Below are 15,447 nucleotides of genomic sequence, written 5' to 3' on the forward strand. Positions count from 1 at the left end.
TTAATGGTCTCAAAGTCAGTTATAGCTTCAGCCTTAGCTTGGTGGGTCTCTGTGGTCAGGCACTATCCATCATTTAAGTTCCCCACCTCTGCTTCTTAAAGTGGGTCTAATATTTGGGAATTGCTTCTCCCTAAAATCCATTTCCATCAAGCTCTCCCTGACTTTTATAAAACACCTTAAAACTTCTTGCTATGAAGGTTTATTTGTTACTGTAAGAACTGTGGACCCTATATTCATGCATTTCTGTCCTTTTACCCATTTTTCCTGTTTGTTTTTTCTAGATCTCTTTGATTTTATTTTTTCAAAGGTAGTTTTACTATTTTAATTCTTTTAATTATTGCAATGTTTTTAATGAAGTACAGTTCTTTAGTTCTATTATACTCATTATTTATCATTATCATCATGAGATGGGGCAAAAGCCACTAAGTAGCACAATGTAACCAGGGCCAGCTCTAGGTTTTTTGCCGCACCAAGCAAAAAAAAATAAATCTCCGAGAGCGCAACTGCCAAAGCAAAAAAAAAACAAACAAAAAACCCAGAATGTTGCCCCTGGAATTGTGCCGCCCCAAGCACGTGCTTGGTTTGCTGGTGCCTAGAGCTGGTCCTGAATGTAACATTTTTAAATGGTTCCAAAAGGAATAATGGTTTTCAACGGCCCTAGGCGAATGCAAGATACCGCTTAACAGGGAGTGCCTGCAGTAGCCCTGTTAAAAACAAGTACTGTATCTCCACTGTGGATAGACAGGTTACAATGAGAGAGAGAGAGAAAGTGCATTGAGCTCTGCTTGTACAATAATAAAATGAAGTGTGTCGGGAAAATGCCATAATCTCCAGATTTACACATCAGCATGCATTAAGATCTATGCCTACATTAATATGAAGTTTGTTTTGTTATTATACGAGAACAAACACACACCATGTTAAAGCTGTATTTAAATAACTTTAGAAAAAAAGGGAAATGTTAATTATATAACAATATAGGGTCAACATACAATAATTTGCTTAACACTGTTAATTCCATATTTACATATGTACCAATATGTGTCACAACAGTATAATTGTAATTTCTTATTGTAAATGACCAAAACATCAATAATTAAAATCCTCCCTCCAAAAAAATACCAAAAATCCACGCCTGAACTGAACAATATAGCTGGCAGCTAGTTCCAAACAAACCCCATCCTGCATATAGGGAATGAACTAGGCTCAATTCTGTATTCACTAACAATTCAAACCTCAGAAGCTACAGGAGCATTGTCTGTCAGCATTTTTGAGAGAAACCGATATAATCCCACCTACTGTTTGGCTGTGCTAGACTTTCTGTACAAACAAGGCTATCACATTATTAAGAAGCAAAAGAATATCTCATCAAGTACTGGAGCTGCTCAATCAGGGGAAGGCGCTTAATGTCATTTCCTTTACAATGTACAGCTTTAATTTTTCAAACACCAGGCAGTGTCCATCCTAGAAATCTTCATAAGAAGCATGGCAATCACCAAGTCTCTTTACACCTCCACTCTGAACTACCATATCTCCAAATCGATCCCCTTTCTTTGTCAACAAGAGACTTCCCTGATATCACTCAATTTCCCCTCTCCACCACTGTGAGATTCCTGCCATTTCCTCTTTCTGCCCTACCCCTCATACAAAGTTCCCACCTGTACTCCAGCCTCAACCTTCCCACAGCTTTTGATATTGTTGACCACCCCCTTCTTCAGGACTTTCTGTCCCTCCTTGGCAAGGGCGGCTCTAAGAATCCCGCCGCCCCTGCGGCGGGGCGCGCTCTGGCAGTGCCAGTCCCGCAGCTCTGGGGGACCTCTGGCAGACATGCCTGCGGAGGTTCCGCTGGTCCCGCGGCTCCAGTAGAGCTTCCGCAGGCACGTCTGCGGGAGGTCCACCCGAGCCACGGGACCAGCGAACCCTCTGCAGTCATGCCTGTGGGAGGTCCCCCGAAGCCGTGGCTCCGGTGGACCTCCCGCAGGCATGACTGCGGAAGGTCCGCCGGAGCCGGCTGCCGCCCTGCCAGCAAAATGCCGCCCCAAGCGCGTGCTTGGCGCGCTGGGGTCTGGAGCCGGCCCTGCTCCTTGGCTTTCATTGCCTCCACTCCGTTCCCTTTACCCCTTCAATGTATCCTTCGATGATTTCTCTCTCACTCCCTCTGCAAAGGACCTACAGGGTTCTGTCCTTGTCCAATACGTTGCTTGGCTTTGGCCAACCTCATCCATTCACACAAATTTAACTATCATCTTTATTCTGATGGCTTTCAGATCTGTTTCCCCCTGCCTGAGCAGTCTCTGCCTGTCCAGTCCTGTATATTTAAATTTCTTTCTCTAAGGTTTCAACCTGGATAGCTCACTGACAACTCAAGCTGAACATGTTCATGTAGCGCAGAAGCAATATCACTTGGGATATTTAAAACTAGACTGAACACAAAACAAGAAGGAATCACATATAATGTGGTTCTTCTCTGACAAATGACATTGGGGGTCTCATGGTTGTTGTCTCTCTGTGATTTCCACATGAAATGCATCTATCTTAAAAGTAAAATGATGAGGTATGAGCCTTGATAGTTTGACTCTTAGAGAATTTCTTATGTGTGTTTTGCTAAAAATAATTGATTTCTTGTGCTATTTTCACTGTCTGTATTAAACTACTTATTTTTTGATTAGGCACTTTAAACTTCTAACCACTTATTGCTCATTTTATCTTAAATTGGGGCAATGATTTAATTATTTGACCTATACCCAGTAAAAGGTTTTTAGTGGCAAACACGCTTTAAACCCAAGCTATTATTATAAAATTGACTAAATACATTATGAATATTTTCACAGGAGAAAATTATATGTCTCTGCAGAATGTTTTACAGCAAAGACCTTTATACAAGAGTGTTACATCATAAGTGACACCATATGTTCCTACACTTCAGCTTGCAAGAAATACTGATTGTAAAACAAAACGTAATGAAGTCTTTCTGAAAAACTACTGCCCTGTGATCCTTAAAATATGCACATATTTCAAGGAGCCAATAATCAAACCAATCTAATTAAGAAATAGATAATTAAAAGGCCATCAAAAATGTTGGTAAATCATGCTCAGGACACATAACTTGATGTTTGCACTAGTTCTTATGTAGGATTAAAATAGTAATGGAACCTCATCTGAGATTTAATCTATGGATGATTTAGAGAGATTAAATTGCACTCAAACAGGCTTTATAATAAAAAAAATCCCATTAAAAATTCAACATTAACACCACAGGAACCTGCAATAATTGCGTTATCTTTCTGTACATATAACAGGAGGTGCTACAGTACCAGTCACTACAGAGTGAAAAATGTTTAGGCTAAGATTTGCACAGCCACCAGAAGTTGTCTGTAGTAGTAGTACAAAGACTAAGGTTGTTGCACTACACTGTAACATGAAAAACAGGTCACAAGAAACAAGATTAGAAATTAAAGCTGCCTTCGCAAACGTGATCACAGCATGTAATCCCTTCATCAATTTTTACTTAAAGCGTCAATTCTTTGTTTATTAAGATTTTGGGGGGAGAGAGGGCCTTAAATTGCATTTTTTACTTGTGAGCAAGGATCTTTTAGACAATCTCATTACAAGCACATGGCCATCTACTCATGGGTTTTCTGCATCAAAAATAAAAAAGTAGCTTAGTTTCCCTTTGGCCTAGCAAAAAAAGAGATCTCCCTAAGAAGCTAATTTTAAAAGGAAACACACTGATAATGTTGATTTCATGATAATGATTAAAAATGAGGTTTTCTATGCATGATAGTAAAGCTTTATTTCCCCTAAGATATTAGCTTTAAAAGACCTATAAGAGGAGATAGTGTTGCCTAGTGGGCAGCACACTGGCCTGGGACTCATGATATCTGGGTTCCACGCCTAGCTTTGCTGCTGGGTGACCTTGGGCAAGTCACTTCCCCTCTCAGATTCCTCATCTGTATAACAGGGATAATGATACTGAACTCCCTGTGTAAAGCGCTTGAAATTAACTGATGAAAAGGACTAGATCTGAGAAGCTGGCTAGCTTCGATTTATCAGTTCACCAGCAGCTCTATCGAAACATCAAGGCCTCGACCCTACAAAGACTTACGCACATACTTAACATTATGCATGCAAGCAGTCCTACTGAAATCAACACTCACAAACTAAAGTTGTGCAATACCGGTCTGATGGCCATCTTCTTGGGGACTTAACAGGGGACCTTCAGAATTTAAAATATGAGTTTCTCCAGCTGGAGCTTAGAGGCCAAGGCTCCCCAGGTGACACTGTAATGTACTCATATCTTTTTTCATTCAGGCACAGAGGGGGTCCTGAAACACATTTGCACCCTCAGGTTACGCCTATGTCAAGTCTTTGTGGACTGGGGCCTGCAACTGAAAGGTGTAAAAGAGGAGAGGATTTTCAGATCGCTCTTCACAGCATCCAAGCCACAGGTGTAAAAAACAATCAAAGCTACAGTGTCCCAATCACCAAGGCCACTGCAACTGTTTCCATCCAGGAGACCACAGTGTTCACTTGAGCCTGTCAGCAGCTCAACAGGTCTCTGAGGAATGCAGCAGTCAGTTTATACAATTAGAATCAGAGCAGCAAATGTCAGGTCAGGGATGTATACTGGGGCTGAAGGAGCGGACTTAGTACAATTGCTGATTGCCAGAAAATTAATTAACAAGATTAGTCTGATGACCAATATACAGTATTAGGGATTTTCAGTTCCTGCTTTTGCCAGCTGTTCTGCTTAAACACACTGTAGACATTACCCTGGGGATGATACTCCATTGTGTGTTTATTTCAGTAGCTGCTTGATTGTTTACATTTTTTTTCAATTTTCTGCACAATACTTTTTTAAAAAGATGGCTTTATAAAAACAAGGATTATTGCGCAAACAGAAGATACAGGATCTGAACTGCTATAATGGCCCCATCCTACCAGGTAAGGCAAGTTTCGTGACTGGTGTGCCGTGCCCTGATCTCTCAGAGAGCTGATGCACTCAAGGAGCTCCCAGGAAGTACACAGCACCTTGAAAGAGCAGGTCCTAACAAGCCTGTGCAAAATAACAGCACACAATAAAATGCCAAGCATTATCGGAATAGCTATCAAGGACAGTTTACTTCCATGCATCTACTATTGAACAGATGGAAACACAAACTATGGCAAAACCTGTAATATAAACCAACATTGCCCTCAGCAATCTCTGCTACAGGAAACAGATAGACCATCACACCAATATTTTAACAGAATTTCTGCTCACATTGCAAGATTAGATGGCATTATTACTTACAGTATTAAATGCTCAATCCAGTTGAAATTAACCTAGGCAACTGCAGTCTCCCAGAAGCTCTGCAGAATTCCTATTAATCCAGTAGCTAGACTCAGCCCTGGGTTAGCCAGAATAATCTAGGGTGGTTGAAAGTCCACAGTGAGTTCTGCAGTTGGCTAGCATGTTTCCAAAATGGGCAGCATGGATCATGGTTGGGGCACTGATCCAGCACACTGATCCAGCACACTGGAGCCTTTGCCAGTGGGCTCCTCTGCACCCTGCCCCCAATTTAATTTAAAGCTGCCTTCCTCCAGAGGAAACCTCTAGCATGCCCTTCCTACAAAGTGAATCCCTCTGGGGCACAGCTGTCCCTGCTGGCACAGGCAGGAACATATAACTTTTCCCTATGGCAGTGAGGGTGAACTGAGCCCAATAGCTGCCACTGTGACAATGATGTTGATGGGAGAAATACCCTTTTATTCACCAAACCCACATAACCCCTTCCTTTAAAGCAGACTCGCCAATCCTTATTCTCATTTACACTGAAGCTCCTTTACACTGTCAGAACAGTCTAAGAATCAGGCCTTCTGACTGCCTGGCTTCATTGTCATGCACGGGAATCAAGCTCATGACAATGACATTGGAGGAATTGCACAACAGATACTCAGGACATATCCAGACATCCTGCTGCAAGGGAAGCTTCATCGTGAACTGAGGAAGAACCTTAAAAGGAGTCATGGCCAAATGTTCCTGTTCTGCTCTGGCCAACCTGGGAAGCCCTTTCCTGAAGGTAACTAACAAAAGCAGCTTTGATAACCACAAGTAAAACTGTCTACACCTGTAGAGTTCCCCAAGTTGGCCGCAAACTCCTGTGTTCCCAACTTACTCAAACCATCTCCTGATTTTGGCTTGCTGCTGCCCTCCCTAAGAGGCTAGCCTGTGTGCCACCTACCTCTCTCCTCACTTATGCTGTCTCTCCATTCTTCTACCAGCCTGTCACAGTGCAAAAAGCACTCCAAGATCAAGAGACAAACGAAGAGAATGTCATCTGTCTGCTGTCTGTCTATCTAGCAGCTTCACATCAGGAACACCCCTCCCAATTATGATGACAGTAATGGGGAGATTGATTAGAGTGCCATGGGAGGGAAAGAAGAAATACTGGATGAGTTTCAGTGTTTTGATTTAGGGAGCTCCTCATTCTCTGAGACACAACATTTCTCACTATTAGTGCTGTTTGGTTTGACTCTTCCTATTTCTCTCACTTAGGACAATGAAAACACATTCAGTTTCACTCGGGAGTGTAGTCTCTTTCCAGTCAATTTCATGTTCATTCATTAGTACTATGTATTTTGGGGTTGCAAAAAAGGCAGAGAATTTCTGGGGAACAGGGGAGATTAAATGTATTTCTACTGGAATTTCATGTAAATTCACTGAAATGTTATTTATGGGTTTGTAAAAGTGTGTTATTAAAAATATTAAATTTGGGGGCAAATGTCACCTATTTCATCCTATTTTTCCATTATGCAGATATCTGAAATCTTATAGCAAGGAAGTGATAAGACTGATATCTAAAAACAATCTGCTGACACACATCTCTTCCAAATGTAACCATAATAACAAGAAACATACAAAACTGAGATTTGCCACATTAATAAAACAGAGAGCTCTTGCACATTAGTACATTCAAACCAATATTTTGTTCTCAAAGCAAAAAATAGTGATTTCACATTGGAATATAATTCAGTCACTCAAACAACCCTCTTGTCCAAATGGATATCAGAATCCTTCCAGCAACTGAGTTTGCTGGCTTTAAAATAAAAAACCTTCAAATGACAGAGTACCAGGATAAAAATGTGTTGTCCTGGAAACAGACTCCTAGTTTCACAATCTACGGTTTGCATTTCCAAGTGGCTGTTGATAAATGTTTACATGTGTATTAAAAAAAACCCTCTGTTTAATTTGAATTGTTGCAGAAATGTCAAGAAAGAGGATAATGCAGCTCCCTTTACCCAGAATTTCTTTTTGCTGTTAGACTTCCTCAAGTATCTTTCCTCTGTCCCTTGGATCTGTAACCCCGGATATAACAGCAGGACTGTGATTAACACATTGAGTTGACACTATCCAACTAATTCTCAACAAAACCAGGATGACAGGATGTCTTGAGGTGATATAACTCTGAGAGCCATGATTCCAAAATAGTCTGATCAGTCATTTTCATGCTCTCAGTTAATCCACTGATTCATCTTTACTAGCTTGAGTACAATTTTTCAGTAGGTTCTAAAAGATGAGTTCTCCTCATTTTCCATGTTAGTACCTTGATATGGAAGTGAAAAGAGATATGAGTCCAGATACCCAAAAGCTAACAGAGTTTGGTTGAATATATATCCAAGATGCTCTTTGTCTACGTAGCTCTCCAAACTATACACCTGCTCTGTAGTAGCAACTAGATGAAATGTAGCATTCACATATTGATTGCAGAGTGTATCAGGCCTCATTTCTTATCAAGTTCCAACAAGGAATAAATCAAAGAATACTAAGCACCTGTACCTGGAAGAGACACTGATTCTGGTGTCTTCTGTTGTTTAGTTAAGACTGCAGAGCCTTTGGTCTTGGTGATTCGAGATCTGGTTAGGAAAAAAAACTTTGTTGGAATGCTTTGTTTTATGTTTCATTGTTTTTTATGGATTTAATAATACAGCAAACCCTAAAATGGTTCAAAGTCCCACAACAGAAATTAAAACAATGTACTAAAATAACAGTTAAATGATGTCATTGAAAAGAGCACTGCGGGAACTAGGTTAGAATGTTCCAATTTTAGCCCCACCACATTTGTTTCAACCGGTTTAGTTTTACTGGTTTTGTTTAACTAACTCCAGTGAAATGCTACATAATCCATAGCAGGGTAATATCTTCTGAAATCTATCAATCTTTTCAGTACTGACCTCAGACAACAAAAATCATTGGATGCATTTTTAAAATCCTTAGATTCATCCACTGTAAAATTCTCGACTGAAAGAGACTCCTACCCTAAACCAACATAGAATGTGAGTCACCAAGCAATGTATTACCCCAGCTGTAAGTAAGGTTTATTTAAATGTGAGTAACTTGGTAGCAAATCACTCCAGGAATGTTTCAAAAAGCACTACAAATGTTAGGTCTTAGCTGTAAATTCACATTTCTAAAACTTCCAGGCAATGATCAAGGGAGAGCCTTACAATTCATAAGCCCATAAAAACAGATGCACTAAAAGAAACATAGCTATATAGTCATAGCCATTGGGCCATGAAGCCAAACATTTGGAAGCACACGGAAGGCAAATCTGACTCTGCTGATTAAATGGAACGAGTTGGTTCTATGTCATTTAAACTTTAAATCTAAGCTATGTCATAGGAGTTCTGGAAAACTTATTGAGTGCTTCCCAAGATCACAAAGTCTTTTAAATGTCTACTGGGTCTTGTTTATTTACTATATTAGTTCATGTTTGCTTTGTTGTACTGTTTATCTCAGGGCTCGCTTTGATTAGCCTTTCATTAACTGTAATAAATCTCTGTAATCCCTAACAGAGTTTTAAATGCTGCTGTGTCTGACTATATTTAAACAACCACTTAAAATCATACTAGATTTTTACGGAACTGCACTATAAATATTGCAGTCTCTTCTCCTCCATCAGCCAGCATTATTTGTAATACCTTTCAGGATAACCTAGTGCAACTTTCATACAAATCAGATGTAAGAGAAATATACACCAGGCTTTCTGAGAAATGTACTCACTGAATCATAGGGGTAAAAAATGAAACAGTGATCCATCCCATCCCCTTTTCCAACAGTCTTTTCCAACAGTCCAACAGTGTTTTCCAAAATAGGCCAGTGTATAGCAAAATAGAGGAGGGAAAATACACTAGCTCTGTAGCAAACCTGATGCAGTTTGAACCACAGAAATTTTTCTATTCACTGCAAATCTGCACATATCTGTTTATATTTTATTAAAGTGACGAGATACGTGAGGTAATGTCTTTTATTGGACCAACTTCTGCTGGTGGAAGGGACAAGCTTTTGAACTTCACAGAGTTCTCCTTCAGGTCTCTACTGAGAAAAAATAAAAGACCAATTGATATTCAAATGTTTACAAACTTTTTCATACAGTAGACTACATCTTGAGATCAAAATCACCTAGTGGGCACACCTCTAATCCAGATCTCACATCTTCTTGGAGGCTATTTTGCTTAGTTACCTCAAAAAGTAATATCAATATAGATACAAGAAACAAACTAATTTGAAGAATAGCTAGCCAAAAACTCAAAAGGTAATAACAAAAGTTTTTTAAGTACATCAGAAGCAGGAAGCCTGCTAAACAACCAGTGGGGCCCCTGGATGATCGAGATACAAAAGGAGCACTTAAAGACGATAAAGTAATTGCGGAGAAACTAAATGAATTCTTTGCTTCAGTCTTCATGGCTGAGGGTGTTAGGGAGATTTCCAAATCTGAGTCGCCCTTTGTAGGTGACAAATCTGAGGAATTGTCACAGATTGAAGTGTCACTAGAGGAGATTTTGGAATTAATTGATAAACTTAACAGTAACAAGTCACCGGGACCAGATAGCATTCACCCAAGAGTTCTGAAAGAACTCAAATGTGAAATTGGGAACTATTAACTATGGTTTGTAACCTGTCCTTTAAATCAGCTTCTGTACCCAATGACTGGAAGATAGCTAATGTAACGCCAATATTTAAAAAGAGAGCTCTAGAGGTGATCCCGGCAATTACAGACTGGTAAGTCTAACGTCAGTACCAGGCAAATCAGTTGAAACAACGGTAAAGAATAAAATTGTCAGACACATAGAAGAACATAAATTGTTGGGCAAAAGTCAACACGGTTTCTGTAAAGGGAAATCATGTTTTACTAATATATTAGAGTTCTTTGAAGGGGTCAACAAACATGTGGTCAAGGGGGATCCAGTGGACACAGTGTACTTAGATTTCCAGAAAGCTTCTGACAAGGTCCCTTACATAAATTAAGTTGCCGTGGGATAAGAGGGAAGATCTTGTCATGGATTGAGATGAGGAGCCCACATTTGTATGCAGTATTCAAGATGTGTGGGTACCATGGATTTATATAAATTTTCAGAATGGAGAGGGGTAACTAGTGGTGTTCCCCAAGGGTCAGTCCTAGGACCAATCCTATTCAACTTATTCATAAACGATCTGGAGAAAGGGGTAAACAGTGAGGTGGCAAAGTTTGCAGATGATACTAAACTGCTAAGACCAAAGCAGACTGTGAAGAACTTCAAAAAGATCTCACAAAACTAAGTGATTGGGCAACAAAATGGCAAATGAAATTTAATGTGGATAAATGTAAAGTCATGCACATTGGAAAAAATAACCCCAACTGTACATACAATATGATGGGGGCTAATTTAGCTACAACTAATCAAGAAAGAGATCTTGGAGTCATGGTGGATAGTTCTCTGAAGACACCCATGCAGTGTGCAGCAGCGTCAAAAAAGCAAACAGGATATTAGGAATCATTAAAAAAGGGATAGAGAATAAAACGGATAATATCTTATTGCCCTTATATAAATCCATGGTACCCACACATCTTGAATACTGCATACAAATGTGGTCTCCTCATCTCAAAAAAGATATACTGGCAGTAGAAAAGGTTCAGAGAAGGGCAACTAAAATATGAATAGAGATTAAAGAGGCTAAGACTTTTCAGCTTGGAGAAGAGGAGACTAAGGGTGGATATGATAAAGGTATATAAAATCATGAGTGATGTGGAAGTGAATAAGGAAAAGTTATTTACTTGTTCCCATAATATAAGAACAAGTACTAGAGGCCACCAAATGAAATGAATGGGCAACAGGTTTAAACCAAATAAAAGGAAGTTCTTCTTCACACACAGTCAACCTATGGAACTCCTTGCCTGAGGAGGTTGTGAAGGCTAGGACTGTAACAGGGTTTAAAAGAGAACTGGATAAATTCATGGAGGTTAAGTCCATTAATGGCTGTTAGCCAGGATGGGTAAGGAATGGTGTCCCTAGCCTCTGTTTGTCTGAGGATGGAGATGGATGGCAGGAGAGAGATCACTTGATCACTACCTGTTAGATTCACTCCCTCTGGGGCACCTGGTATTGGCCACTGTCGGTAGACAGGATACTGGGCTGGATGGACCTTTGGTCTGACCAATTCTTAGGTTCTTATGTTCTTAATTGTAATGGGATTGATACAGCTACTTGACTAAGTCTCTTCCCCCATCTTTCCCCTATTAATTTCCTGGGAATACACTCTACCTTTATTACTACTGAAATATACCTCATTGCTCTAAGTTCCAGGTTTCTTTGTGGTTTGGTTCTGTCCCCTGGTATAATTGTTACTGCTCCAGTTTTGAGACTGTCTACAAATGTGATCACAACTGAACTTACATCAAAGAAAGGCCATGCAGCAGCACAAAGGGTGCAGAGAGGGTTGTGTTTTGTTTTGGGGATCGGTGTTTACTATTTTTTACTATTTTACTATTTTTAGGTTCCTTGATCAAAAAAATGCCTGGAAAATCTAAAAAAATCTGGACTGATCTACAAGCACTCCTCAGCGAATTCCGCGCCACTGTACAAAGCAGAATTTGAGCAGAAATTAATGTTGTGCATGCAGAAATTCCTTTCCTCCACTCCCGCTCCCCCTCCCTCCCCCGCAAAAAAAATGGACTACAGAACTGCTGGCCACCACTAGAGGCCACTGAATCCAGCAGAGCCCAGCTCACAAATAGAAGACACTGCTAGGGAGGGGGAGAGGGAGCTGGAGGGTTCCGGACAGCTGCAGTACTAAACACAACCTGAAGGAAGGAGATGGCATGGAGGAAACTCCGTACAAGACCAGGACCCAGCATCAGGCAGTTTCTACCTCTGGGCTCTGGGGGTCAGGGGTATGGGTGTCTGGGCTGGGGGGCACCCCATGACTGAGTTCTGCAGGAGAGGGGGCCGAGAAACAGGAACTGGGTTGTCGTAGGGGTTTCTTTAACTTTTCCTGGGGGATTTTTTGTGTGTGTCTGTATTGTTACAGACATGCTTGCTGACTGGTATTTTGAAATAAATTATCAAAATAATTGAAACTGGCATGATTATATAGTGTTATTTTGACAAATAAAATTTGCAGAATTTTAAAATATTGTGCACAGAATTTTTAATTTTTGGTGCAGAATTTTTAATTTTTTGGTGCAGAATTCCCCCAGAAGTATCTATAAGTAACCAAATCATCACTGCTGGATAACTTACAAATGCTTTTACCTTTGTAATAGAGGGCTCTAGCATCAGTGATCTAGTGGCCACAGCCGGAAAACCAATGTGTAGACAAATCACAAACATGCACGTAGGTATGGTAAAAGAAAGATCCGTTTTTCAAAAACTGTAATCTAAAAACACAGGAATTGCCATTGTGGATCCATCTAGTCCTATAGTCTGTCTCAAACAGTGACCAATACCAGCTATGTTAAAGGAAGATGCAAAATACCCTGCAGTAGGTAGTCATGGAGTAACAGGCCCACGGTGAAGTTTCCTCCAAACCTCCATTAGCAGAGGTTGGCTTATGCTGTCCAGCAGGAGGGTTTGGTTTCTTCCAAAACCCTTAAAGTTTTTGTTTGTTTGTTTGTTTTCATCTCCACTATTGTAGCTCTGTACGTTATCAAAATCCCAAGAAACAGCAAATCCTCTTTTTAATCATACTAAGATCTTAGTCTTAATGGTATCTTGTGGCAGTGAATTGTACTAACTGTGGTTTAAGAGATTAAGGAGTCTCATCCTATCAAAAATATTTTCCCAAAATGCTATTGTACAGCATTTTACTCTTTTTCCATTTGAGACTCCAAACTCCAAAGCACCTTCAGAAAGACAAAAATATTGAAGGTTAGAAAATATACCTTCTTACAGTCTTAAAATACAAGATTGCAAGGTTGCACACAGACCCATCATAGCATGGATCAGTTTTGATCCTGTGACAGTTAGAACATGGCATTTTGAAGGTGTACTACTCTCTGGAAAAAGCAGCAGCATTCAGAAATTGAGCAACTTGAGTTCCAAGTTGATTCTTTTCATGGAGACTACACTGTAACTATTCAAGTAGCACCACCTGGACAATGTTTATTTCAAGACCACTAATTGAACATAATGCTGACTGCTCTCTTGGTAGGGAAAAAAATCTTTGTATGTGACATAAAAGAACTAAATTCAGCCTAGCAGTTCTCGGGCTCAGTAATTAAGGCAATGCTTGCTAGCTCTAAAACCAATAAACAAAATCACTCTAGCAATAAAAACTAGGCATGCACAGTTTTATTACACCTCACTAAACAGATATATTCTTGGAATCCCTAAACACCATATAACACCAGAAAGCATCTGTACAGCATGATTTCTACATTTGAATAGTAAACGTAGGCTGCCGGTATTTTCATTTCCACTTTACCTGACCACTTGGGCTCCTCATTACTCATTGTTAACCCACTCTACTCCAGATCCTATTACATCTGGCAGCCATTCTTTTAAGGCTTTACTATTTCAACAGGGCAGTAAGAAATATTCTGTTAGCATATGCAGAAGGAAAGAAAAGAGGCTTTTTCATTAATGTGCATTATAAATCTGAAGAGAGTGAAGAGGTTAAGCAAGCACCACTTATGAAGAATTATGATAATATTGTTGATCTGCATTAAAACAGCCAGACCTCAGATAGTCTGACAATTTAATCACCAAAATATATCTAAAAAGAATGTTTTACATGGCAACAATATTGCAATACAGAAGCCCAGTTTAAAGTGATGCATAAGACCCAGTTCTGAAATCAACAGGAGCTTCCTTTGAGTAAAGAACTGAGTTAAAAGTTCAAGAGCTGTGGCAGACCTTCCCTCCCAGCCCCAAAATGTTACTGCATATTTCAGGTAGACAAACATTCTGAGATCCTCCAAGCTCCTGATGGTTCCCACTGAAATCAATGATTCTTTCCATAGATCCTTTCAATGGGTGCTGAAACAACCTCCTAGTCACTAATCTAAAATCAAAATATAACATAAAAATCAATTAAGAAACTATAGCTCAAATGCATCCCAAGTGTCATCCCAGTAAAGTCTGTGGATTTGAATGAGAATTGGATTGCCTAAGTGTAAAGGTGCTACTAAACATGGCACAGTGATTTAATATGCTAGCTTTTCACCTCTGGAAGTCTGTCTTCAAACCTCATTTAAGTTCTAATATATACTTGAAACGAGTTGGGTAGTCACACACCTCAAATGACCCAGACAATCTGGCACAGCTGTTAGATTCTGTTCTGCAAAAGTCAAACACTGGGAATATCAGGACACTTGCTGGTCTGGAATTGATAGGACTGTGCAGATACCTCTGTATAATTGCAACATGCCTATCTTTAGCCATACCCACCTGGGGAAAGTGACTATGACTCAGAGGGTTTACCAGTCATGAAAGTTAATTCAAATAAAGCATACTTTTAAAAGTGCCAGATAACTCGCCTGAAGCAGAGTTATCCCTTATTTCCTTGATGTGATTCCCACTCATTCTAACAATCAGTGATACCACTTTGGTGCCACTGGGCCTTTACAGCAGCCGCTGGACACCGTAATAGTTCATAGTGAGGAACAAAACACATGCAAAGCAGAGACCAGAGTGGCTGTATTGCTACAGGACAGGACTACCGTTGAAGTAACCCATCAAGAAAAAGCAGATAGCAAAATATTTTTTAACTCTTATTCGGCACAGCAACAGGTGAAAAGGAATGAGGAAGGAGGTCTGACAGGGACACATAGGAAAGCAGAAAAGGATGGGAGAGAAGCAGAAGACAAAGAAGAGAAAGAGTGGAGGAAAAACATATGTATAAGGTTAAAAGGGTTTTAAATATTAATGTCTTCAGGACCTAGGAATTCTCATGAACTCCTTTGGCTCTAGCAGATGTTACTGGCCTTTTACTCGTAAGATATACTAGGTTTACCATTTGCTAAACTCCATTCTCCAGATACACAAGCACCTGGTTTTTTAGTTCCCCTACTGCTAACCTTTCCTGTTGAACTGGTGGACCCCTTAGACTGTTTGTAAATATTGCTTAGGTGGCATTTTCCCATCACATACAGGGTTAGGGTGACCAGACAGCAAGTATAAAAAATCAGGACAGGGGGTGGGGGGGTA

At 40.0% G+C, this 15,447-nt stretch overlaps 1 protein-coding gene across 8 annotated transcripts in view; it reads right to left on the bottom strand.

Moving 5' to 3' along the window:
- CCDC85A (coiled-coil domain containing 85A) overlaps positions 1 to 15,447 on the bottom strand; it is a 181,700-nt gene that overhangs the window by 152,445 nt on the left and 13,808 nt on the right. The window contains exon 3 of one of the 8 annotated variants that reach the window (XM_039528176.1): positions 7,810 to 7,896. The exons of the other annotated variants lie outside the window; for them this stretch is intronic. Within the exon in view, the coding sequence (XP_039384110.1) occupies positions 7,859 to 7,896 (38 nt within the window). The 3' untranslated portion in view covers positions 7,810 to 7,858. Of the gene's footprint in view, positions 1 to 7,809; positions 7,897 to 15,447 lie in introns of those variants that run through there. 8 annotated transcript variants of the gene reach the window in all.

This window comes from Mauremys reevesii, linkage group 3 (genome assembly GCF_016161935.1).
Source record: "Mauremys reevesii isolate NIE-2019 linkage group 3, ASM1616193v1, whole genome shotgun sequence".
Lineage (NCBI taxonomy): Eukaryota > Metazoa > Chordata > Testudines > Geoemydidae > Mauremys > Mauremys reevesii.